The sequence below is a fragment of the Myotis davidii genome, unplaced genomic scaffold (assembly GCF_000327345.1).
Source record: "Myotis davidii unplaced genomic scaffold, ASM32734v1 scaffold32, whole genome shotgun sequence".
NCBI lineage: Eukaryota > Metazoa > Chordata > Mammalia > Chiroptera > Vespertilionidae > Myotis > Myotis davidii.
Genome location: NW_006286587.1, coordinates 12,341,356 through 12,369,172, shown reverse-complemented (window position 1 = coordinate 12,369,172; position 27,817 = coordinate 12,341,356). Strand labels below are relative to the sequence as shown.

The 27,817-nt window shown below is 45.5% G+C and overlaps 1 protein-coding gene across 1 annotated transcript in view; it reads left to right on the top strand.

The window, feature by feature from the left end:
• The first annotated feature begins 4,591 nt into the window (after positions 1–4,591).
• KIF16B (kinesin family member 16B) overlaps positions 4,592–27,817 on the top strand; it is a 275,124-nt gene continuing 251,898 nt past the window's right edge. Inside the window, exon 1 of the mRNA XM_015560287.1 lies at positions 4,592–4,676. Coding sequence (XP_015415773.1) covers positions 4,630–4,676 — 47 coding nt within the window. The 5' untranslated portion in view covers positions 4,592–4,629. The remainder of the gene's footprint in view (positions 4,677–27,817) is intronic.

Sequence of the window (27,817 nt, the reverse complement as noted above, 5' to 3'; positions counted from 1 at the left end):
CTGCATTCATAGCTGCCTGCCTCTAGCTTTGTACTTTATACATAGTCATACTATGTATGACTTCTGCGATTATTTTTACTTTACTTTGGAGCTCAGGTTTCACTCTCAGGCCCCAAAGAACACTTTTTTTTTTTTCAAATTATCTTTGCTTTTAATGTTTAGTATTTTAGATGATCCTAAATTTACCTTTACATGTTTTGACTTAGAAAACATAAATGGGTTTGGATTTAATATGTATGATTTCTGTCTTTGATACTATTATGTGTTTGTTTGAAAACCAGGAGAACACTTACTTTTGTTTATTGGTTCACTTCATAGCTCCCGAATTCAACTTGAGCCCCAGGGTATAAAGTATCCCAACAAGGAGATATTAAGTGCACTGTGTGATATAAAGCTTGAGGTCAGGGCTTCCAGCACATAGGAAAACAGATGAGTTTCTGAGATGTCAGTTGTATCATTTATTCCAATTTAAGTGTGCCGCGTTGCTGTTTATCAAGGTTTTTTAAAAGTCATGCTTGTGAGAAAGTAACCAATTTTATTCCTTGGAGGCTAGAGGGAAAATACACAGCTGTATATATAGCTGATAGGGATATAGTGTTTTTTCCCCTGATAATGGTATTTCAAGATGACTCAAGTATTTCGCTAAGGTGCAGTGAACATTCTATTCCAGTGCTATCTCACTTTGAAATGAAGAAGCTAAGACTCAGAGAGTTTAAATCACAACTATTTGGCAATAGTAAGATTGCTGAACATTAGAGATAAAAAAGAATTCAACAATAAATGGAGACCCAAATAAACTACATCAAAACAAGCAAACAAATAAGAACACACACACACACACACACACACACACACGCGCGCGCGCGTGCACACACACGCGCGCACACACACACACACACCTTATTGGTGACTGGGTTAATATTTCAATCACATTTAGCACCATTTGGGTTTTTAACCTAGGCGTGGAATCTTTTCTTTCCCTTTCCATCACCATTCAATCTTTTTTTATTGATTCTATTTTTTGGGGGGGAAGGGGTGAGTGTTTGAGAAAGAGCAATTGTCAGCCTCCCACACTCATCCCAGAGGATCTAACCTGCAACCCAGCCATGTACCCTGACCCCTGACCGGGAATAGAACCTTTTTGTGTATGGGACAACACTCCAACCAACTGAGCCACACTGGCCAGAGCACCATTCAACCTTTTTAAGAAAATAGAAATGCCCTTTACTCATCCAAATGAATTTTTAAATTATGGGTTCATAAACATTTTTGTGCCATAGATGGTTTTGGTTGTCTGGTGGAAACAACATTTTCAGAATAACATTTTTAAATGCATAAAATAAAATATATGAGATTAAAAAGAAAATTATAATGAAATACAATTATCAAGATATAAGAAAAATAAATTTGTGATTGAGAACATGTGGTTATATTAAATAACACAAATAACATTTAGTGTTAGTCTAATGACTAGCATAATTTCAAAGTAATACTGAGTTTAACAACTTGAGAAAGATGCAGCAATTCTAATTTGATGCAAAAATATTTGTGATATTTAGAGGAGTCAAAATCTCTGGTATTACTAAAACTACCTCATTTTACTTAGAGGCTATTACAAAGATATCTATATCTATATCTAATCTATATCTATATCTAAATCTAAATCTAAATCTATATCTATATCTATCTATATCTATATCTATATCTATATCTATATCTATATCTATCTATATGTATTATCAAAGCTTTTGGACCGTCTGATAAATTTGTAACTTTAGTGGCTCCCATGAACACCCCCTCCCAGTGGGAGACACCCCCCACACTGTTAGGCTTGCTTCCTTTGGTTAATGGGACATCAGTCACTGGGCATGTCCTGCAAGAAGGCTACCTTGCCAAACAAAGAAACTTCGTATAGTCTGGCCGGTGTTGCTCAGTGCTTGAGCATCAACCTGTGAACCAGGAGGTTACAGGATTGGGGCTGCAGGAGGCAATCATGATTCTCTCTCATCATTGATGTTTCTATTTTTCTCTACCATTCCCTTTCTCTCTGAAATCAATAAAAATACATTAAAAACTAGAAACCTAGTTTAAGCTTTTTGAGGATGAAAAAGAAAAAGAGGCAAAAGGCTTACCAGTCATCCCAACTGAACCCACCTCCAGCCATTAGCCCCATACAGAAGTTGAGAAGGTGAGACCAGCAACCCAATAACAATGAGAAATAATAAATTGTTCTCATTCTAAGCCACTAAATTTTGGACTTAACTCCTGAATTCTATTCACTGACCCTTTGGACTCTGCATTGAGACCCATGAATGTTTTTCACTGTGTTTCAAAGCTCCCACACTTTAGCGATCACTAATCCCTCACTCCTCCTGAGTGTGGGTGGCGGACTATAAGCATCCACAATCCCAGGAACCTGTTGAAAATGCAGCATCTCACTCCAGATTTGCCGAATCAGAATCTGCAGTTTTACAAGATCCGCAGATGATTCGTATAAGGGTTAAAGCTTGCAAAGCACTCGAAAGTATGCACATTAAAGATTAACCTTCCCTTTCAAAAACGTCTTCCTTCTCTCCATTGGAAATATTCTTTGGCCAAGTGTCTGTCCCCCCCCCTCCCCCACCCAGGGTGAGCTGAAGCCCTGCTGCCACGTCCCTATTCATAGGCACCTGGCGCGCTGTTTGGGGTCTACAGTGTCTGCGGGTCTGCGATGGTCTCTGTGTCAAATGGCAAAGTCCCTGAAGGATGGGGGTTTACAGGCAAGTGTAGGCTGCTGGAAACACATGAACAGACGAGGAATGAAATCTCCCAAACAACCAACCACTCAAACCCAGGCACAGAGAATAGCTTTAATGAGCAAACTAGAACCATGAAGTTTGATTCGTGGTCTTTCAGAATTGGGCCCTCTGACGTTCCGTGCACTGAGGGCCCCTACCCACGCAGGTGGCACCCTGGGGTGCCGGGTCACACCCTGCTGGGAGGGAGGCCCAGGCAGTTTGTCCCCAAGCGGCTCCCATACAAGGGGGACCCCCTGCTCCTGCCTGGGGCTGCATAGGCTCTGCGCCCGCCCCTTCCCCGCTCCCAGCCAGCCCGCCGTTCTGCGCATGCTCCGCCCGCTCCGCGGGCCCGCGCTCCGGGTTTTGCCGCAGCCGGGTGGTCAAATCCGCGCCCGGTGGTCAAATCCGCACCCAGCTCCGCGCCGCGGCGCCAGGGAAGAATGGTCGGGGTTTTCAGAGCTGTAGGAACGCAAGGGACGCCGATGCTACGCTAGCCGCGGGGACCTAGGGAAGCTGATGATCTAGTGATTCATTTTTATTTTTAGTCTGAGTGGGTCACATGTTTGCAGGCATCATCTCAATACATTAACCAACTCCTTGGAGTTGTTGCTGATTTTCACTAAGGGAAAAGCCTCAGAGGCGCCCAGTATTTCAGACTGCAGGACTCCCAAAGCTAGTTAGTGTTGGAGCTGGGCTCAAACCCTGGAGCCCAGCCGGCACTCCTTTCGGCCTCCATTGCAGCGTGGCTTCCTGGAAGAGCAGCCCCTCGTTACCCGGTCCTCTCCCCTTCATTTGAACTAGGGCCGCAGCCAGCCAGCTCGGGGTGTCCTAGGGTGTGAAATACTGGCGGGGAGCCGGAGGGGGGAGGGCAGATTATCCCGTTGTGGCCTCATTAGGAGCTTGGGGGCCAAAGTGGATCTTGAGGGCCGAGCACTGTATTCAGTATGCCTGCCAGTCCCCCATCTGTCAGCCGCGGGGCCTGAAAGGTGGCATCTCCGGGCGGGGGTAGGGTGGACTGTCCTGCTGAGCCTCCCAGAGCAGGGCAGCAGGAGGAAGGCAGAGCTGATGCCTCGGTTAACTGTGAGCTGCAGGTGATCCTGTGGCTCCTCGGTGGACTCTTGGGTGTGTGAGTGAATGCACAAATGCATGCATGACTGACTGCCTGCATGAATGAATTTACATCCTGGGGGTGACTGGGCACGCGGGTGGGGAGGTCTGGGGAGTGGGGTGTGTGGGGGAGGGGAGGAGGGGTAACTCACTAAAAAAAAAATGCTGGGTAGGACCTCATTTCTAGAGACCCTAACACGTAAAGAGAGGGTCATCCACACTCCTAAATCCCTTACGATTAAAACTAAACTACTACATTGTAAATAAGTGTAAGAAAGTATAATGAATATCCGATTGCAGCCAAAATAGCTATTTTCGCCCGCATTAAAAACATCCAGTACCTTTTTAACTTTCAATTTCCCTGTATCCCTGAATGGCGGCGTCCGAGACACGCAGAGCAGCGGCGAAGGCCCTAGAGGAGTTCCCCACTAGCAAGCTGCGATCGTCGCTGCGCCGAAGTTTCTCGCTCTCCAAATTGGATGAGCCAGGTCCCTGTCTAAGGCTGAAATACTGTTTCTAGTCACCTGTGCTCCAGGACTGTGGTCCTTGCTCTGGCCCTAAATGACTGCGACCACCTCCTTCTCCCCAGTTTTCCATGGGATGAGGTTGGGGTTCCAGTTTTCCTGAAATCACTCAGCCCTGGCCGCCCTCGGGGACTCCCGGCCCCTGCCCTCCGCGGGATCTTCCCGATTTCCTTTTTTAGCTGAGCAAGTGGGACCCCGCGCGGGCCGGGCCGGGATGAGCAATGGCATCGGTCAAGGTGGCCGTGCGGGTCCGGCCCCTGAATCGCAGGTGAGTGGGGGCGGTGCAGGCGGCTCCCCTCCGTCCCCTCACCCCGAGGAAGTTGGTCTCCCACTCCCCTCCCAGGCCAGCCTGGGCTTGGTGTCAGGGGCTGGTCCCTGGCCCGCCTGGCCCGGCTTGTGGCCTCTGGGGGCCTGGAACACTTTATGCTTCGCTGTCCCTTTCACGCTGCCCTGGAGGAGACCCTGGGGGTAAAGAGTTCACGTGGCCACGGAAAAGATGAACTTGAGGTTTGCTTGTTCCCCTTTTAAAAAGAACTGAAGTGATCACTTTTATGAAGGTGTAAAGTCCTCCAGGGGGCATGCGAGTGGTCATGGGGCGCCAGGAGCTGTCAGGCGCACTCCCCTCCAGCTATGCCAACTCAGAAGTTCTTGAAGTGCTAACAATGACAACCTTTATTTTAAAAAAATCTCTTAAGAAATTATTTCGATTCCCTGAATATGAACCCTAACTTCTAATCAGTAATTTATAGCTCACTTCATATTAACGAGTGCACAGTTTTGACTCCTGTAGGAGAAAAACACACACACAAAAAGGACACTTCAGTACACGTGTTTGAAATATGCTGACATTAACAGAGGGGCAGAGTTACAAGCAGATTTATCTTCTGTATTTCTACAAAGTCATGCTTTTCAGAATGACTTGACTCTTAATTGCTGGAAAAGTAATCTGGACTTGCTTTTCAATGACCTCTTTCTAGTCAGTTTAGAAAGCTGCATTAGAAGAGTTACTTTTAAAATTGTTTTAACTTTAAAGAATGAAGTAGGCCTAAATGGCATTTCCTCCGAGTTGATTGGCACAGTTGACCAGGGCCATTTGTTTTTAATTGGCTCTCAGTCAAGTTGTTGGGCATTTGACATTCCATAAGGTCTTCCCCTTTCATCGTATTGGTTTGTGGAGGTCATTGTTCGGTAGTTCTGACAGGTGATTGGGGCATCAGAAGATCATAAAATCAGAACCTTCCTTGACTCGCCTGAATCCCTGTTTCTGTTGGCAAATAGGGACTTTTATTATGGTTTGTAACAATTGGGAACCAGTACTTTTGTGATTTTCAAGTTGCTTCTAAGTTTTTTTAGGGAAGGAGTTTGACCTTTCTCTAAATTCGAAGAGAGTATGTATGTTTCTATATATATTCAGTCATATAAGACAAACAGACCCTAAGGGCATTTAGGTGATTTAAAAGATCGTTATTTGTTCTGGATTTACATGTAGTACATAGTCCCTTACCTTCTTTGGAATGATAGGAGCACCTGCTAGAAGATTTGTTTGAATAATTTTAGAAAGTAATTATTAAGTACCCTCCAAATGTACAGCATTGTGCTGGGTGCTGTCTGGGGGCCAAGGTGCTGAGGTGTGATCAGTGTCTTCCAGGAGCTACTGTCTGGTGAGGCTATCTGGGAGGGGTGCTGCAAGTGCAGTGCCTTGCTGTTGTAGGCCTGGAGCCCAGGCTTATGAGGGGTGGCAGGAAACATGTCTGAAAGTCATGTGCTCGAAGGATGTAAATTAAAGTGATGATATTTGTGCTGTCAGCAGAGAACTCTGGTGGTGACATCAAGATTGGGGTAAAAGGTAAGGGAGCAGGGGTTCAGGCCAGAAGTGATATCGGAGAGCTGGATAGATATATCAAGACATTTAGTGTTTGCCCAGGCTGGCGTGCTCAGTGGTTAGAGCGTCAGTCTGTTCACCAAAGGGTTGTGGGTTGGATTTCTGGTCAAGAGCACATACCTGGTTGCAGTTTCCATCCCTGGCCCTGGTCGGGGTGAATGCAGGAGGCAACCAATTGATGTGTTTCCCTCACATCGATGTCTCTCTCCTCTCTCTCTTTTCCCCACTCCCTTCCATTCTCTCTAAAAATCAATGAGAAAAAATATACATGTCCTGGGGTTAGGGTGAGGATTAACAACAACAAAAAAAGACATTTACTGGTAGAATTGAGAGGATTTGGCAGCTTCTTGGGTGGGAAGGAGGGGAAAAGGGAAGAACATAGTCATTAACTGAGGTTTGATGATCAAGCAAGCAGAAGAGGTTTGGGAAGGTGGGCAGCGAGGTTGGCATATTCTCTCTTGGATATGTAAGTTACATGAGATACAGTAAGTAACAAGTACAAGCACAGTGTCCAGCACAGAGTGCTGCCCACGTGTTGACCGTGTTTGTTATCTGGAATGTGGTAAGAACATCCATCCCTCTACTGGTCTTTAGCAGAGAGACTCATGGGTTTAGGTCTCAGATGATCTGAGGATTGACATTTGGAAGTCTTGCACATAGGTGACATTTTTTGTTGTTGTTGGTTAATCCTCACCTGAGGATATGTTTTCATTGATTTTTAGTGGGAGTGAAAGGGAGGGAGGGAGGGGATGAGAGAGAGAGAGAGAGAGATTAGTTGCCTCCCACAGGATGGAACCTGCAACCCATGTATGTGCCCTTGACCAGGAATCTAACCCACAGCCCTTTGGTGTGTGGGCCGATGCTCTAACCATGGAACACACCATCCAGGGATGAGATGACATTTTAAGAATGTTATAGTGAGAAGGAAAGGGAAGCAGAGATTGGACACTAGGATATGCTCTTCTTTAGGATTCCAGGGGGGAATAGGCTCACCCCTCATGGAGGACCAGCACAGCCAATTGTCATAGCAGGGAAAGGAGACGTGTCTCCTGGAGGAGGTGGTTATTGATGTCAGATGTTGCCAGAATGGTGCTCTGATGATTCCAGGAAGATAATGTCTTTGGTCTTGAAGAGAAGGGCATTGATTATCTTTCAAAGAGCTGTTTCAAGGAGAGATAATGATCCAGAAGTTGGTAATGAAGTAGAAAGATATATACAAGTGGCCAACCAAAAACACTAGACCTAAGTCCTAAGGAAAGGCATACAAGTTATAATAGCAATAAGAAACCATCTTTTACTAGTGGGATTGGTGACTGTAAACAGAACATCAAGTGCTGGTGAAGGAGTGGTGATAGAAGCATAAAGGCTAAAACCTTGAAAACTTTCATATTGGAAAATTTGATAGTAATTGTCAGATTAGAATTTAATAAACACTTTGATCAGGCATTTTTATTTCTAAGAATTTATTTTATGGATTATATTCCTGCCTACCAAGATGTATGTGTAAGGATGTTTGTAACAGAAAACCATTAATGACCTAAATGTACAAAGATGGAGGAATTAAGTTATGGCCTATTCCTTTGATAGAATGATATGCAGTTCTTATAAATAATGTGTTCATCTTAAAAGAATTCCAGGATAGGGGATTAAGTGAGAAAAGCAAGAGATTCACACATACTACAGTAGAATTTTATGAATGTGTGTTAAAAAAATATACACATATATGCACACACACATGCTATGTTTGTGTGGAATCTATATATATAGAACCCTAATATGCAAATAGACCAAATGGCGGAACAACCAAACAACTGGTTGCTATGATGTGTCGTGACCACCAGGGGGTGCACACAGAACATGGAGGGCATCGGCTGTGGCAGGATGGTGGAGCAGATCAGTGGGGGCACCAGACCAAGGCAGGGCACCGGTTGCTGTCATCAGGGAGAGCCTCTGGTGGTTATTGAAAATTCTTTGCTCCTGTGTGCGTGGTCCCGCCCAGCACTGGCACCCACTGCCAGCACTGGCCCCACTCACTCCCACTGCTGGCATTCGAGCCGCCGCTTGCACCCACTGCCAGCATCCAGCACTGGCCTCATCGCTCAGCGCCGTCAACTGGTGTGAGCAGTGGCTGCCGGCCCGAAAGCCCCTTAGGGCTTCTCCACCTCCCCCTGCTCCTGAGGGGTGATAGGAGCAGCAGCCACCATTCACACCTGCTGATGGTGCCGGCCCGGTTTCCACCCGCTACTGGCACCGGCCACAATTGCTCTGCGCCACCGTCAGCGCATGGGAGCTGTGGCAGCAGAAGTGGGGTTGCCAACAGACAGGGTTACCTAAAAAGTCATTGGTACTGGAGAAAAAAATTTTTAGCTGGTTGTTTGGGAGGATTGAAGAAAGTTGATAAACATTTTTTTCCTCCCTGTTTTATTGAGATATAATTGACATATAGCACTGTGTAAGTTTAAGGTGTGCAGCATAATGATTTGACTTACATATATTGTGAAATGATTACTACTATAAGTTTAGTTACCATCCATCATCTATCTATATGAAACCCTAATATGCAAATTGACAGACCGGCAGAAAGACCGGTCGCTATGATGCACACTGACCACCAGGGGGCAGACGCTCACTGCAGAAACTGCCCCCAGCCAGCAGGCCCCAGGGCCCTTCCCTCCTCCCCCCCACCCCCTGATCACCCTGCTGGTCACCCCACAGAGGGAGGTGACTGGTGGTGGCAGGGAGTGGGGCCAGCCAATGGGTGGTGCCAGGCCAGCTAAGGCAGGTGTGAGCAGAGGCTCCAGTTGCCCTGCCGGTCACCCCACAGATTGGCTCTGATTGCCGGCCAGGCCTAGGTACCCTACCGTGCACGGATTTTGTGCACCCGGCCTCTAGTCTCATATAATTTAAAAAAAAAGGTTTTTTTCTTTTTTTTTTTTTGGTATGGTGAGAACTCTTAGGGTTTACTCTTTTAACAACTTCAGATATACCATATGGCAGTGTTATCTATGGTCATGTTGAACATTGACATCCCCAGTATTTAATTATTTTATAACTAGAAGTTTGTACCTTTTAACCATCTTCATCCAATTCCTCCACCCTCTGGACTTGCTTTTTATACCTGAATAATATTCCTGTGTGTGTGTGTGTGTGTGTGTGTGTGTGAATCACTGTTTCTTTAGCCATTCATCTGTTGATAGACACATAGGTTGTTTTCCGTGTTTTATAAATACCTCTGCTATTAACATAGGGGTGCATATATAAATTTTTTAATGTTAATTTTTAGAGGAGAGGAGCTTCAGGTAGAGAGGAAGCAACCAACAGAAAGGAAAAGCCTGGAGTGATTGGAAAGTGAGGGCAGCTGTTGCAGCCAGGCTCTTACAGGATGGGCGCGAGGTGGGGAGATACTGAGTTTCTGAGCTAGGAGCCTTGGCAGTAACCAGTCCTCCTTGTAAGGGACACCTGATGCTTTATTCAAGCTAAGAAGCGATGAATTTGTTTTTATTATTTTGTGGCTTTTGGTTATGTGGCAGAGTATTAGTTTCACATTCCAAAGAGCCATTGTGTTGCATCACAGAATAGCAGCTACCTTTATTGAGAATTTGCTCTATGCCAGAGGTACAAAATCTAATACTTGCAACAGGCTTAGCAGGGAGAGGCTATTATTGTCATACCATTTTACAGATTGGGAAACATAGTTAATTGCCCAAAGTCAGTTTCTTAGGCTAGTCACAGCTCTGCTCTTTAAAATGAGTAAAACATTAGCAGAAATGTGATCATCCATAACTTTTACGGGTGATAGTTTAACATTTATATATTGTCTGTATACCTTTTTCTTTGTTATTTCTCCCATTGTTTTTATGACTAGTCTTTTCACTGGTCATTTTCTACAATTTTATAAGATACTAGAGGCCCAGCATGCAAAATCGCCCAAGACCCAGACCCACCGTGCCGTGGGACCCATCAATGCACCTCCTGCTGACTGGCCATTTGGTCGTTATGGCGTTACGGCCACTGGCCTTTTATAATATAGATAATTTGTTTCTCTCTGATGAGACAACAAAATAATAATTTGGTAACTAATTTTTCCATTTCCTGTTGGTTTCACTTGCTGTTTTTTCTCCCATGGAAACACTAAATGATCTTCAGGGCCCTGTTGCACTGATCTGCCAGTATTCACAGGGTCAGGATCTGAGGGCAGCCTGCCTGGGTTCCAATTTTGACTGTCATTTATGAGCTGGGTAAATTTGAGCAAGTAACTTAATTGTTGTAAGCCTCAGTTTTTGCATCTGTAAAATGCTGATAGTAATTGCATATACCTCAAAAGTTATGAGATCTTTTTTAAAACAGTTTTTACTATAACTCACAATAACAAATATTTTAAGTTGAAACTCTGTAGATAATGTAAAAGATTCATGGGGTGTTTCAAGCAATTTACTCTTATATTTTCTATCCTATCCTGTTCTATTCTGTCTCCTTTTAAAAAAAATGCTATTTCTAGATCTACTAAGTTGACTTCCAGATCCACTAAGGGGCTGCAGCTGGCAGTTTGGAAAACACTGTCGCGAGGTTCAAATGAGGTAATACATGTGGATTAAGCTCTCCACACACTGACATCTGGCAAGGGCTCACTATTGATTGGTTATTGTTATTACTGTTGTTTTTACAATTTAATTTCTGTAGCTTTATTTAATAACAAGTATTTAAAAATGGTTTACCAAAAAAATATATTTACCGAGTACTGGCAAGGGGCCCGGTGGTAGTTTTGTAATGTGCTTTCTTATCTGATCAGGCATGTCCTCCTCATTCCTTCCATTTTCTCACTGTTCTCGCCTCTCCTCCTGATGAGCCTCTTGGGTGGAATTTAGTGTCACGTCTACCAAGTTAAAAAGAGAAGGAAAGTCCCAGTAGTATTTTGGCTGGGAGTGATATACTTGGGATGTACTGAAGTCTTCCCATTTTAAGAGCAGGTAATATCAGCAACATAGTTCATGGTTTGTCTCTTAAGTCTGTGATGATGGCGACAGATGTCACTTATACTAAGGATGGGAGGTCTCTGTTGAGGTGCTGCCCTCCACCTGACATCAAACTCATTTCTTTTTTAAAAAAATATATTTTTATTGATCTCAGAGAGAAAGATAAGAGATACAGAAATCAGTGATGAGAGAGAATCATTGATCTGCTGCCTCCTGCATGCTCCCCCACTGGGGATGGACCTGTGCCCTGACCCTGCCTGATTCATACGTTGACGCTCAACCACTGAGCCAAGCCAGCAGGGCTATCATGCTTATTTCTTTATGTTGGCAACTTCGTTTCCTCCTCCCACTAACTGACTGACTGAATGAGGGCTTTTTATTCCCATTTTACAGAGCAAATCAGAGCCTCCTCAGATAGTAATACTGGCTGAGCTGGCTCCAGTTCCCTCTAGAGCCCCTTGTATGGTGACTTGTTGCTGGGAAGCTCTCTGATGACAAACGCTTGGCCTCAAGGGATTGCTGTCTAGGGGCAGGAAGGCACCGACAACAGCACACAAACAACTCCCAGGCTTCCACTGGCCTCTTAGAGAAGAGGGTGGAGTTTGAATTGAGCGCTGAAGGTATATTACTAGCAAACGTTTAGATGGTAGATGTGTCTTGTCAGATGCTCTTGGAAGGTGGCACTGTCACCCCATTCTACAGATGAGGTTCAAGGGCTCACCGGCTAAAACAACCTGCTCCAAGTCCCACAGCCAGGTGTCTGTGGAGCCAGGGCTTGAACCCAGGTCTCTCTTACTCCACCTTCTAAAGCCCCTCCACATCCAGAGGTTTGGTTGAGAGAAGGGCAGGAATGGCTGGACATAGGATTGAGTGCAGTTACCAGGACTTTTAGACTTACTACAGCTTTTTGTAGGAATTAGTTGAAAGTAGGAGGGTGTTGTGAGAACTTTTATTTACCAAGCTTGGGAGTTTGTGCTTTTATATTCCAGTCTGTGCTGGCCAGTGTGGTGGCCATTGGCTACATGCGCCCATTTAAATTAACATGAAATAAAGGGAAAATTTAGTCACCCAGTTGCACTAGTCACATTTTTAACGCTCAGTAGCCACATACTGAATTATGCAGGTACTAGAGGTCCGATGCACGAAATTCGTGCAAGGGGCTCCGTCCTCGCAGCCCCAGCTTCATCCAGAAGTTCGTGCAAACGGTCGTTCTGCTGTTCGGTCTAATTAGCATATCAGCTCTTTATTCTATAGGATAGAAAATGTCCGTCATTGTGGAAAGTTCTGTTGGACAGCAAGACTGCATTGGTTTTGACTCTCAGTTCTACCACATCCTAGCTTCCTTCTCTTTGCTTCATTCTCTTCACCTGTAAATGGAAATCTCTCAGAACCCACCTCACGGGGCTGAGATGGTGCTTGAATGAGCTAAGGCTTGCTAGTAGTGCTGGGCCCCACAGTAAGAGCTTTGTAAATATTGGCTGTTATTATTAGGCACTGGGAACTACCGATGTGGTTTCAAAATAGGGTTGTCATTGGCCAGTTAGTGTTTTCAGAAGTTTCATCTAATAGCAGTTGCATCTAACTGCAATAATGGACATTTATTTACTGTTTGCCAAGCGCTGTGCTAAGTGCCTTCTATGCACTAGTATCCCATTGACTTTCCTCTCATATTCTGTGATGCAAGACCCGGAGGCCTCAGAGGCCCGTGCAAGAAGACCATAAAGAGAACTGAAATGTGACCCATGAGAGTGTGATTCTGGACTAGCTCGGAATTGTAATAGGAAAGGGCATGGTCAAGGGATGAAACTTACAAATCAAACCCGGAGGAAGCTTTCATTGTACAGTATTTTCGGATTGTGAAAATAACGTACGCTTATAAAAAAATGTGTGCTATGCCGAAAAGTGTATTAAAGAAACCATATCTCAATTGCTCATCATCCCACGATCCAGAGATAACTCCTTGTAAAGTCTTGGTGCACTTGAATCCAATCCCCCCCCCCCCCCAGTTTATGTAGGGACATAATGTGTACACTTTTTTATATCCTGTTTTGTTTGTTTGTTTTTGCATTTGCAAAAGACATTCCGAAGACCAATCAGCGGGACATAGCGAGGCGAAGAGTCAAAGCTGACTGAATGGTTTGGGGCCATATTAAGTAGAAGAATGACTTTTCTCAAAAAGTCAGGATGCCGGGATGAGCTGGCTGGAGTGGAGGATTGTGGTATTCAGTTGAGTTGGCTCAGGTGCTGGCGGGGCATCCAGGTGGTAAGAGCGCAGGTTAGTTATCTCTGCGGGTGCACATTTGGAGGTGGGTCGCTTGAAGGTGATAGTGGATGTGGTGGGAGTGATCGCTGTTTCTGAGGGAGACCATAGCAGAGAAAGGGAAGAGTGAAGGGGAGCACAGGGGACAGAGGGGACAGCAGACTTGCATAACCTGGGTGAGGCCAGAGCTCTTTAGGAGGCTGGCTGAGTGAGCTGGGCAAGCTGATTTTCCTCTTTAAGGCTGTTTCTTTTCTGGTAGAACAGTGATTCTCAGAGTGTGGTCCAGAGATGCCTGGGCACCACTGATGCTCTGTTAGGGAGGTTGCAGTCAGCTGTTTCCACAGTAAGGCTGCTGGGATGTGTTGCCTTTTTACCCTCATCTCTCATCGGGGTGGAGTGGAGTCTCCAGAAGCTGTATGATGTGCGCTGATGATGTGGCTCTGGGTGCTGTGCATTGTGCTTAAATATTTTTTCAGTTTTAATTTCTAATATGGTAACTACAAATAGGTTTGCCTACACTGGTAAAAGCTCTTTGGGCTCCTTAGGAGTTTGTCATAGGATAAGAGTCCTGAAGCTACAACATTTGAAGATGCTGCTGGGAAATAATACTGCGCGAGGTGTGGAGGGGATTGGAAGAGGAGAATAGAGAGCATCCAGCACACCTCCAGGCACATCATAACCTTTCATTAAATCATAGCTACCATTAACTTTTTATAATCACCGTTGTTACTGCCAGCCTACACTTAAGGAGGCAGGTGTGGAGGGCCAAGCATGAGAGAAGGAGGGAGAGAAGCAGGCGAGTGGAAGGTCATGGTCAGCAAGGGGGGAAGGGAGGGGTGCACCAGCCTCAGGCGGCTGCACAGTGGAGGCCCTTTGGCTCCTGTCTCTGGAGGAAGCTGTTTTAGTTGGGGGAGGGGGCAGTGGGTGCAGGAGGCTGGGGCATGGTGGTGGCACCTGTTGACTGCCCTTGTGGAGGGATTAAAGGAAGAAGAGAGCCGCTTCCTGTGCGCCTGTGTACAGTTTGACTCCTGTGTAAAATCCGTCCAGGCTTTTTACTGCTTTTGTGAGAGCCTTTCTTCAACCCCAGCCCTCACTGGGCATCACAGACCCAGGCTTGGCAGAGGAGGGGTGTGTGTGGGGGTATATGTGTGTGTCTGTGTGTGTGTGCACATGCGTGCTGCGTGCATACAAATGCATTTTTGTTTGTTCCCTTGTTTATTGTCTCTCTCTTTCTTGGATGTAAACTCTGTGAGAGCCAGTAACCTTGTTGGTCTTGTTCCCGGCTGTTTCCCCAGAGCCTAGAACCATACCTGGCCGAGATGGGTACTCAGAAAACATCTGTTGCATTAATAACTGCCATCCCACCCCCAGTCTTTCCTTTTGCGGGTGCTTGTAAGGAATTAGGAATCCGTAGGCCAGCATTTGTAGGATGTCTCGCATTGTTCCCTCTGAGGAGGAAAAGGGAATCTTGGTGGTCTTCCTTTTGGGTATTAGGAGGGTGGGAGAGAGCTGGGGAAGAGCTGGTTAAATAACAACAGCTTCACAGCTCTCCCTGTGTATTAAGTTAATTATATGCAAATTATACATCCTGTGCTCATAATGTTTAGGGTTAGAGAATTGAGGCACACTACTCTTACTGCGTTTAAATGATACATAGTTTATGGGACAGAACACTGTTGGTCCTTTCTTCAGAAAAACATTTTTTAAAAAGCTTTAATCTTGAAATAATTTTATACTTCTAGTAAAGTTCCCATGTATGCTTCACCCAACTTCCCCTGATATTAACATGGTATGGTTATCACAACCAAGAAATTAGCATTGTTACCTCACTATTAATGGAACGGTATTTTTTCCTCTAACATCCTTTTCCTGTTCCAGGATCCAGTCCAGGATCTTTAATCTCTTCTGCTCTGGGACAGTTTCTCGATCTCAGAGGAATGCCAGTCAATTTAAAGTAAATTGAGAAAGTTAGGGCTTTACTGTGATGGTGTTGATCAGTAACTTTTGTCATCAACTACTATTTCTAGCCACTCAGGCACTTACTAGAAACTCTGATAAATCTTATCTCATCATTATCTAATTTAATCCGTTTTGTAGCATGGCCCTCAATTTGGGTTTCTCTGATGTTGTATCATGATTGAATTGAAGTTATGCAGATTTGATAAGAACACCACATAAGTAATATTGTGCTCTTTTCCCTCATATCATATCAGGGGTTTCATGACGTCAACATGTCTTATTACTGGTGATGTTGACCCTCATCACTTGGTTAGGGTGGTGTCTGCTGAGTTTCTCTTCCATAATGTTGTGTATTTTTCCTCTTTTAATTAATGAATATTTTGGGGGAGACATTTGCAGGAAGTTTTTGACTTTAGTTTGCAAGAGGATTTTTCTGCCATGGAGATTAATTTAAAACATGTTTCCCCTCTGACTTTTAGTGAGAAAGGATTTTCATTGTATTTAGAATGAAGGCCATCTGTGTTTTGGAGGGCTGATGATGACTATACAGGACTGTGTACTTCCAACATGAGCCAGAGTAAGAGGTTTCTCAGCCAATGCATGCTGATATTTCCTACTCTTTACTATCCTATATAGTAAACCCTAATAATCAACTGAATAGCGGAACGACTGGTTAATATGATGCACACTGACCACCAGGGGGCAGACACTCAACACAGGAGCTGCCCCCTGGTGGTCAGTGTGTTCCCACAGCGGGAGTGCCGCTCAGCCAGAAGCTGGGCTCACAGCTGGCAAGCACAGCAGTGGTGGCAGGAACCTCTCCTGCCTCCATGGCAGCGCTAAGGACCCCTCAGGGGAGTGGGCCTAAGCCAGCAGGCGGACATCCCCCGAGGGGTCCTGGACTGCGAGAGGGCGCAGGCTGTGCTGAGGGACCACCTCCCCTCCAGTGCACAAATGTCGTGCACTGGACCTCTAGTTTTATTAAAAAAGAAAAGATGGTTTTACCCACTAAATTGATTTTATGATCTGTAGTTTGAAAAACCCTAGTGTACTGAAGTTATTATCCAGAGCAGAGGTTGGTAAAATCTGATTTTGTTACATGAAAGAAGGCTGAACTTAGGTCGCCTTTAGAGTGAGTCCCAAGCCTCTTGGGAGCTTGTGGGTAGGGAGTGGGAACTCAAGATCCCAAGAGGAAAAGCTTTGAATGAGAATTTTAGCCTTTTAAGAATCTAGGATTCTGAACCCACCATGGGACATTCACTCTCATGAGCTTTCATTCTTGGGCCCTTTTGGCCTCATGATTTGTCAGCTGGTTGCACCTGCTGGTTCTTATTTTCAGGCTTCTATTAATAAGAATCCAAGCCATCACAGTGGTTCTGCTTGGAAATTCTGTTCGGGGCACAGGTAAGTCACTCTGTGAGGTTAAGTAGGACTTAAAAGTTCCCCAGGGAGTTTTCAAGATTAAAATGATTCAAGGTGATGGAGACTACCTCAAAAGTGAAAAAAATTGCATGATCCCTTTTCTCTAGTAGCTCATGATCTAGTGTGAGCAACAGGACAAAGAGACCCTCGCAGGTTCTCAAGGTCATAATGGTGTGCTCCAGGCAGGACAGGTGGAGATGGGGAGGTGTTGATAGGTGTTCCTACTGAGGACTTCTGAGGATATCACACCGGAGGGCAGGACTCTGCAGAATGCGTCAGCCAAGCAGACAAGTTGAGCGATAGCATTTTAAGCAGAAAGGGTTTAAAGCCCCAAACTGTAGAGTATGATTAGGAAGCTGCAGAGTATTATGACATGGCTGAACTTCAGATGGCTGATGAGAGTGGAGGCTGGAGAAGTGGGAGGTTCAGATTATGATGTTGTCAGGTTTGACCAGTTGTGAAGTTTCAACTTGATTATTGTTTTTTCCTATCCATTGTTCTAAACATGATTTAACTTCAAACTGATTCTGTAGGTAATGGAAGCCATTTCATAAAGGGTGTAATACACAGAGATTTGTGTATTTGAAAGCCAAGGAGTGGGACAGCTGCCAGACCTATTTGGGAGGTCATCAGCTATAACTGGTCAAACAGGAGCCTGAACTAGTCATTGCAATTGGAGTGGATCCAATTTCCCATTCACCGATTCAGGCACCAGCCAGCCAGCAAGTCAGTGATCTATACACCCACTGCCCATCTTCATTGCCACTCACTCCTTCCCACCCACTCACCCATCCACTCATTCATCCAACTACTAACCTACTCAGACAACCAGCCACTTGTCCAATCACACAAACCCCATCATGCACCGACCCACCAACCCAACTAATAACCCACTCGTCGTTTATTAAGCTCCTGCTCTGTCCTAAACTCCTATGGCAGGTGCATGGGATACTGTGGTGAGCTAGGCAAGCACGTTCCAGCCCTTCCAGAGTTTGTGATCTAGTTGGGGAGGCAGACATGAAAATCCCACAAATGGTGTTTATGTAGAGGCTGACAGAAGTGCTGTGGAAAAAAAGGAAAAAGCATCTATAAAAACCCATGATAGAGAGACTTGGGAAGGGAGAAGGCCCCAGGGAATTTGCCTGGAGGAAGGACAGCCAAGCTAAATCTTGAAAGGTTTCAAGAGATATTTAAGAGTTAATAGTGACTGACAAGATGGTGGTAGGGGAAGGAGTGGGTGACAACTCCTGGGTGGCTGGGGATGGGATGGATAACACTGTCTTTGGCCAATGTTTAAATAATCCAGAATGTAGTATTCACTACATCAGAACATGCTGGATAGACCATGGGAGGAATTGGTGTGGAGTCACGGACTTGTGATGGTCCTGGCTCTTCCTCATTTGATGGTTCCCTCAATCTGTTTCTTTTCTTTCTTATCCGAGTGAGTGGGAACTGACCCCCGGGGAACCTCTTCTTTCCATATTTTATCTATAACAGACCATTAACTGGACATTAGTCTATTGATAGAAAGAGTTGATTGCTCAGTGTTTAAACGTTGTTGCTGGGTGTATGCCAGGCCTTGTACTAGATCAGCACTTCACAAAGTGTTTGCTTTTGGGGACCCTATGTTTTTCAGAATTATTGAGGACCCCCAAAAGCTTTTACTTTTGTGGGTTATATCCATATATATTAGCACATTAGAATTAAAACCGAAAAACTTTAAACGTAGGAGTCCGTAGCATACACTCCTTTAGCCATCAGAGTGATCCGTCATCACACTCCTGTAGCCTCCGGAAAGCTCCCTGTGCACTCATGAGAGAGCGACAAAGGCAGATAATATCCTGGTATCATTATGAGAATAGTTTGGCCTTGCAGATGTCCCTCTGCCCCTGAAACCGTTAAAAGCCACTGGGGACACATGTTGAGGATTCAGTGATGCACAAGTCAGGCACAGTCCTCGCCTCTGTGGGACCAGGATTTGTGGTGCTGCGGACACCTGTGGTGAGAGTTGGGACCAGAAGGAGTTCATCATGGCTGCCTGTTAGATTGCCTTCGCTAGAATGATGCCAGCAGTGTGCTTTCTCTGCGTGGCTTCCGTGTGATGTGATTTTATCCACATTTCTTTTCAGAGGCATTCACAGCTGTCCTCAAGTCTCTTTCCTGTGTGGCTTATGGAAGTTAAGGGTCTCCTTTCTTTGGACTCCTGTTGGAGAGCTTCCTATTTCAGATGTTGAACTGGGTTTGTCAGGCTTTGGAAATGCAAATAGAGCCTGGAAACACGTAGGGGGCTCAGAGGAAGGTTCAGTTTGCAGGAGAATGGGGGCGGAATTAAAAGCATGACTAATCATGAAAGAACAAGAACGGAAAGGCGACACTTGAGAGTTGAGGACTTGAGTGAAACAAGTAGAACTGCTCATTTGATGTCATCTTGTTATCTCAAGATGAGGCCTCTGGCTTTAGACAGTGAGTGCCATTACATTATGTGCTGGCTCCCGCCCCTCCTCCTCACATCCTTTGAAAGGAGGTCCAAATTAGACGTGTAAGGATTATGCCAGGTGCAACTGGAGACTTCCTTCACCTCATATGGCTGTCCGAGGAGCGGGCCTGCGTTATTGTGAGAGACTGATCAGTTGGGCCACAGAAAGGAGGCCAGACTGTTTTGCTCTGTCTCTGCCTTATTGCAAAGAGCATGGTGACATCAGAGGACTTTCTTACCTCAGGCCCTTTTGGCTTGATGACAAGATCATTTCTTTTATTTCTGCCTGAAATTGTGGTAGTGTATTCGATTTCAAGGAATCTGGGATGGATGAATTCTTGAGTGTTAAGAACCTGCTAATAGTGCCTCTGCATTACAGCTCTGGGCAATAGCAGCTTCATTCTTCAAAGGGCCTCCGAGGGGAGAATACTGGCAAAGAGTCCCAGGGATTGTAATTTAGGGAGGTGTAGCCCACACTGAAAAGACAGACATGAGAGAGAAAGCCCCTCACTGGTGGTTTCTTTAATAAATCCTAAATAAGAAGTTAGGAGACCTGAACAAATCAAACAAACCTTGTTTTCTCCTAGCTGGGTTAAGTCATCCTTTATTTTGTTAAAATTCGGCTTGATTAGTTTCATCACCTCAGCCAGCATCCTCTTTGCTTTCTCTCCCTTAGAAACCATGGGTGGAAGAAGAGAACACAACTCAACAGAAAGTGCGTGAAGTTAGAGAAGTGACAGATCCTTTAAATTTGTTACCAGTTAGTCATTTTAAAAAGTTTATTTTTCTTCTGTTAAATGTATAGTCCCTTCTCTGAAATCTCTGGAATTCCTAGATAGGTGCTAACTCCAGGGCCTGAGGAGCCAGGTGGGGTGCAGCCGACCCCAGTGGGCTGGGTGGTACTGTGGCAGGAAGTCACCCCTGCTGTCCTGAGGAATGGGACACAGGAGTGCCCTGTCCTTCCATATTTCCAGAGAATCAGAAATCCAGATTTTTATGTAAAATCCTCTGATCTTTAAAGCACTGATAACTAATTAAAGAGCTTTAGAACACAGAATGCAACAGTCTTAGTCCTGGATGCCATTGTAAAACTTCCAGTTTAGAACGACTGTTTAAAAACCTTTCTCCTTTATTTGCTTTATTTAGAGCTTTACATTCGACCATTTCCCCATATTGCTCTCCTACAATATTAGTGTTTTCGTTATTTTCGGGAGGTAACATCTTTGAGTGCCTTTTGCTCATTTCATAGTTGTGCCCCCAACATCCTTGAATTTCACCGAATGCCTACAGAGATTGCTCTTTTCCTGGTTGCCACAAAGATCAAGAAAGAGGGGCTGTGGGAGACGGGGGCCCTAAAAGATAAGGTACAGCTCTTCAGGGGCTTCTGTGAGCTGTGCTTGCTAATGCTGAATAGGGACAGTGATTGATTTGCGTGAGGTGTGTCCTTCGCTGTGTGCGTCACATCCATCCTTGCATTGTAGCCACCTCTGAGCTAGGAAGAGCAGGCAGGACTCAGTCGATTCTCCACGTGGGTGGACAGGCTCAGTGGTTAACTAAGCACCGGTCAGTTAGGAATCCAGAGCCCCCACTGCTCTTCGGCCTCTGGCATGCTTGGCCACGCTGCTCTGGGTCTGTGCACGCTGCCTGCCTTCTTTGCTGATGGTTTTGGTGGCCTGCTTGGTCTTTTTCCCTCTCTCGCATCTGACTTAGCCCAGGTCCATATCGTGGTTTGTTTTCTCCTGTAGGCTTTGGTAGTCACATCTGAATATGCAGGAACCCCAGGCTGTCCCTTAGAGACATTTAAACATACAAACTTCAACTGAGTAAATTTAAAGATCTTGGACTTTCTTTACCAATTCATGAATCAGGCAGGATCCCATCTCTGAAACAGAAAGGAGCTCTGAGGAGCAGTATGAATGACAGGCTTTCACAGGCAGAAGCAGGTGGGACCGGAAGCTGCAGCAGTGTTTCAGGTACCGGTCACCTTTCCTTCGAGATCAGGATGGCAGGCAGGTTTTTTTCAGGCAGATTGCCTCACTGGGGTTGACCAGGAAACTACCCATTGACTGGTTTAACTCCATTCCTGGAGAGGCTGACACTGTAGGTAGGTTAAGTGTTAAGTCTTGGTTTATTGACCCGGGGCTTAGCACATGTGACTTCATTTGGACCTGTTGTATTTAACATGGGTGGTGGAGAAACCAGGAGGTTAGGGCACTGGCCTCATGTCTCAACTGATGGCTTCTCACCCCTTAGAGTCAGATTTAACTGGTGTGGGGTGCAGCAGGGCATCAGGAATTATGTTGCATTGATTGTCTGTTGCACACACAAGGTGACCTGGCATTGTGTCACCTATTTTCTTCTATCGGCAAAAAAATTATACAGCAGGATAGCTTAATACTCACAGCATTGCTGCACAATTAGAACTTTTTAGCAGCCGTGTTTGGTAGGGTTTATCCAGTCATTTTACAGGCGAGGAAACCAAGGCTTGGCAAAGTTAAATAAGGTGCCAAAGTGACAGGGTGTTTGAGAGTCAGGTTTAGAGCCCAGGTTCCTGAGGCCAGTGCTTCCGCCCCACAATTATTAAGGCAGTCTGCTTGGCAACATCGGCTGCTGTGCTTGGTGAAAAAGCGACAATACGTTACCACGATTGCATTTTGTTCCACTCTGACTCGAATGAAAGTCTTTGAGGAAAAAGTCCTGCAATTTAGTATTTTGAAGCATGTCTTTCTCCTAGCTGGTATATTTGGCTGGTAGTATAGTACAAGGAATCAATTTCCTTTTTACAGGAGATTATTCATATATACATACTTTTTTCTTTTCCAAAAGCTGTCACTGAGAACATTTTTCTAAAACAGATAAATCTGGAAGGAGTGTTGCAAAGATGGAGTGGGTAAGAGCAGAGAACACTCATTTCTTTATGTTTCATGGTACTGCAGTACTAAACAGGACTATCTCAGGGCATTCAATAGTTGGTCCAATGTCTGAACACTGGAAACCAAAGGAAGTATGAATAAGTGTTCTTATGTTCTCAATATTTATATCACTCCTCTTAATCGTCCAATTTTAAGAATATGTTGTTTGTGTGTTTTGGAGAAGCACATTGAAGAAGTTTGGTCATAGGCACATCCTTTTTTCCTCCTTTTGTGTCTCGGAAGAGACAGAGGTCCCTGTGCCTTGGTCCTGGAGTCAAAGCCACAGCTGTGGTCTGCAGGAAGAGCCAAGCTTCGTTTCCGTTTTTGGAGTTAACATCTGCCAAGTTAACTGATATTTATAGAAAAAACACATCTGCATTTAAAAATTGAAAATGTTTTTAATAAACCAAAAAAAAAAAAAAAGAATTCTCACCTGAGGATAGGTTTACTGATTTGAGAGAGAGAGAGGAAGAGAAAGAAGCATTGATCAGTTGCCTCCTATATGCGCCCTGACTGGGGATTGAACCTGTACCCTAGGTATGTGGGCTGACCAGGATTTGAACCCACAACCTTTTTGGTGCATGGAACAACACTCCAACCAACTGACCCACGTGGCTAGGGCATAATAAATTTTGAAGCATTAATTTTATTTTAGTCCTTGAGTTCAAGAATAGTATCTTTTTTCTTTATTTCAATTCTTTATTCATTCCTTGACTGTTTATTCCTTCATTCATCTAAGTGCTTGGCTGTAAGGAAGGACTGCTGGGTATTGTGGATATATAAAAGGTGGGCACTGTCTTCCCTCAGGAAGCAGCTAGACTGGTGGGAAAGACAAATATGCCAACCAACAGTAAACAGAATGTGGAAACTGCTGTGGTGTGTTAAGGAATATTTCACAGACTTGTTTGACTAGGAGGTGTCTGGGAAGGCCTGCTGGATGAGGATACATCTTTAAGGGCCATGAAGGAAAAGTGAGAGGGAGGAAAAAAGGATAATCCAGGCAGAGGGACCAGCATGATGAGGGTCTTTGTGAGTCCTGAAAGGAGGGGTTCTTTGGAATGGGTTGGGGAGCTTGAGTGACCAGTGCCCTGTTTGGAGAGTGCTATCTGAATGGATTCCCTAAATGTGTTGGCTGGCCCATTGTGTTCTAATGGGAGGATGTAGCTGAAATCAAGTTAGGGGGCTGGCTTTGCTCTCAGCCATTCTCTGTGGCTTTGAAATATTGATTCTTGCTTAATTCCTGTAACCTTTCACAGTGCTGACTAGTAGCAACTTTGAGTGAGTCACCTACCCCCGTGGGGCCTGAGGTTCTCTATGTGAGGGGAGGTCCTGTGCTAGGTCTCTTCCTGTCTTCTGAGTGCATCCTCTTTCTGTCGAGTGCTCCATTTCCCTGAGCCTCATCTTGGTTCTCCAGCCCTTCACCATCTTGGCTCCAGTTGTCCTCCCTGCGGAGTATCCACAATTACCAGTGAAAGTGTCATCATCTTTAGTCTTGAGCAGCGTTTAGTTACTTATGGTTTTGGGCTTGAATTTTCTAATGTTTGAAATTCTTCAGCTTTTCTCACCTGGGACCAGGCTTGCATGACAGAATTTAAGCCTGATGCCCTGAGTGAATTAACTTCACTCCTGCGCTTCTGGGATGGTACCAGTTATGAGCCTTCTTTAGGTGCATACTCAATAATGTGCATATTATCCCTGATAGCTGTTTTACCACAAACTGGATAATAGTTTTCATACTGTTTTGCTCCTTGCTTTTTGTCCCCACTTCACAGTGTTTCTCAGCGACTTTGGTGTTGCAGGGCTCACAGAGAGACCCCAGGTGAAGGGCAACAGTGGTAACCCAAAAGGCAGTTCCATTCTGGATTTTTGACTGGAGTTGGGGACAGGTGAATTGGGCTTCATATGAGGACAGGCCGAGACCACCTAGTGAAGCTTCATCTCAGCACTGAAAGGCATTTAAGCTTCCTCACAGTATAGAGTCTCAGCTCCGCAGAGGTGAGGAGGCATCACTGACCGACTTGGGCAGTGACTCTTAGGCCTGGCTGGTCATCACCTTTTATGTAATGATGTTTACTTTGAATTTATATTAGTTCACACAAACACTCCATCCATGCTTTTGTTCCGGCCCTCCGGTCCAGTTTAAGAACCCATTGTGGCCCTCGAGTCAAAAAGTTTGCCCACCCCTGATCTAGGAGGTTAAATATACAGATTCCTGGTCCCCAGTCCTGGGATTTTCACTTGATGGGTGTAGGTTAAGCTCTTCAGATGCTTCTGTGGATCAGCAGGGCTTGGGAATCCAAATCTGGCCCCGTCGTCTTTTGGGTGCATCTTCATTCTCACCCCTGGCCCAGCATTTCCTGTGGGCCCTCCTCACTGGGCTCCGTCTCCACTCGCACCCCCGTCCCCCCAGAGTCTGTGTACAGCAGCTAGAGGGATCATTTGGAAACTTAAGTGCGATTGTGCCATTCCTCTATACCCTAAACCTTCCCGTGTCCATGGCTTCACATCACATTTTAGTTCCAAAGTCTTAGCCATTGAACCAAGGCCATTAGGCCTGCCTCCTTTTCTGGCCTCATCTTCCACTTTGCATCACCTCTCTCTTCCGCAGTCACACAGGCCTTCTTGCTCGTCCCCCAAACCTCTGGCAGGTTCCTGCCCCAGGGCCTGTGCACCTGCTGTTCTGTTTACCTGGAATGCTCTCCCCAGATCTTGCCTGGCACTCAGCCCTATCTTGGTCAGGTCTTTGCTCCCACATTCCCTGTGGTGAGGTCTTTTCTGATTACTTGTCTCCCTGTCTCTGCCCTGGTCACCCTTTCATTTCTTTATTGTAGTTAGTAGTATCCAGAATGTTACTGTATTCATTTTTCCTAACCCCTCACTGAAGTACAGATTCCAGAAGGACTTTGTCAGTATCCTTTACCATTTTTCCCTGCACCGAGAGCTTGTCTGGCTGGTCAACAGTATTCACCGACTATTTGTGGACGGAATGAGTACACACATCTTCCCATACAGTGACCCAGCTAAGCATTTCTTAGCCTCTGACTAAACCTCCTTAGTGATGACTCCGCACATCTCAAGGCAACTCATTTGCATTGAGACAATTCTGATTGTTAGTCTGTCTGCACTTCAGCTGGAAACAGAGAAAGTAGCTGCCTTCTTTCTTGCCCATCGCGCTTTGCTGGGGAGTTGGGATGGTGGCTGCCACTTGTCAGTGTGCCCTGCAGCATTCGTTTCAGGAGGGTTAGTGTGGTGGGCCCCATGCCTGCTGCCCAAAGCTTCCTTTGCTGAGGCTTGTTGTCCAGCTGCAGGGGTACTGTGGGCTTGGCCCTCACTGTCAGCCTCTCGCCAGGCAGCCCACAGTCCGTGACTGCTCATTGTGGGGGTATAAAGACCTGGTCATGTGTCCCAACCTGGGCATCTCTGAAGGGCCGCTATAGCTCCAGGACCGCCTGCGGGGTCTGCCCAGGCTGTCTTTAGGCCTGCGCCTGCGCCGCAGCTGCTCAGTCCTGCTTCTGCCTCCCCCTCCCTCCAGGTGTTGAGCCATCCCAAGGGCACCTTAATGAGCACCCTGCATGCTAAACTCCCCCGATTGTCTGCCTCTCTGGGATCCCAGCCTTAACAGCTGGCTCTTTGCCTAATGTTTTAGGTTTATTACACCCTCTCTCGACCAGGGAAGATCATAAAAGACTCAGCTTAATAGCTCCCTCCTGTTTTCTCAGGGCTCAGCGGAGGGTTTCACTTAGCATGGGGCACTCAGTGCAGCTTAGCCTGACAGCACTGTTTTCCTTGGCTTGTTCATCGTGGCCACCCCCGGGGAATGGAGTGGAGGCCGGGCAGACTTCTCACTGGCTGCCCCTCCAGGTTGGCATTTGGACGTACCAGTAGGTCGTGGTGCTGCTGACCTCTACCTGACTTCTGTGTGGTGAGGCACATTCTGAGGAGCCGAAAGGAAGTCAGGTGATTGCCTGAAAAACCCACTCTAATTTTTTTCAATATCTGTCTCCCCTGTTTTTTTTTTCTCAAAAACTGAGTTGTGGGTTTTATGGATACCAAGTGGAGCAATTAAGTGTAGTCAGCAGACCCAGCGTCTTTGAGGGCTCAGAACCAGCCATAAAGGGTATGGAAAACACGGCTTCAGGGGAACAGCTCTCCCTGAGTTTGTTTCCACACTTTAGCATAAGTGAGGTAGTATATTTATGGGCCCTCCAGTACTCTACTGGGTGCAGAGGGTTTCATTGAAGACTCGGCTCAGTCACTCTCCAGGCTTGAGAAATGGAGGTCGGTACAAATGCATTTCCCGGGAACTGCCCTCTGGGTGCACACCCCTGGGTAAGAGATGGTGTCCTCTGCAGGGCTAGCAACCAACAGTAAAGGGTGAGTAAGTCTCATGCAATATTTGGGATATAGTTATACTAAAAATTTATTTGTTTATCTGAAATTCAGATTTATTTATTTGAATTCCTGTATTTTATCAGGAACCCTGATAGAAGAGAAGAAGGGAAGTGCTGTTGGGTCTAGCAGAGGGACCGAGCAAAACACTGAGCATCGGGGATCAGACATGCTGCCCCAAAGAGGGGAATCTGGGCTGACTTTGAATGTTGAGCACCATCTGCAGAGAGGCACATCGGGGCAGTCACCAGGATACCCATGGTGGGGGCGGTGTGGAGTGCAGGTGGAGGTGCGGTCTTCTGTATGGCTGGGCAGTCAGGAGAGGAGGCCAATAAGCCAGCCCTCATTTTACATGCCATGTAAGGAGGTGGACTCAGCCCTAGAGCACCCAGGAGTCACCCAAAGTTTTAATTTAGGGTCTTTGAAGTAACTAAATTTATTTTAAGGATAAAAGTAATATGAAGTCATGCTACAATAAATCCCAGCAGTGAAATATTCACTTCATTCCTCCCCCCTCCCCCACGCTGAGGTCCAGAGGTAACCACCGCTAATGCTTCCTCCTCATCCTTTCTGGAATGTTCCGAGATGTTCTGGGCATCGGGAAGCATGGATGTGCATGTTCTGCCTCACTGTGTTTATTGCACTGCAGACTGGAGCATGGACAGACTGTTTTGCTACCTGTTCTTTCTCCCACTCAACAGTGTTCCTTGGGCTTCTTCCCACGTAGTACATGGGGAGGTCACCCGTTTTTTTTTACATCAGAGTTTTTTATTTTTACTTTTGCTGTTGGGTGTCCTGCAATATGAACTCAGTTAAATATTGGTTCCTATTATATAAGTTTTAAGGTGAATTTGGGGGTACTGATTGACTTCAGAACTCGGGGTGAATAAGCCCATCTCTAGGGTCTTCCAAGCTAATGGCTCAGTTAGGAGAACCAGCACCGTCCAGTCAGGCTCTTTATTATGGAGTGGCCACGATGCCACCAGTGAGCAAGTGGAACTAGTTAGAATTGCTGGATAATTTAAAAGCATTTAAATATATTTGAATTAATATAGGGTTGTGTGTTTTTTTTCTAATAAGCTTTCTCCTACTCACATATTTGAGAGCTAATATAATTTTTATCTTTTTCTGATTGG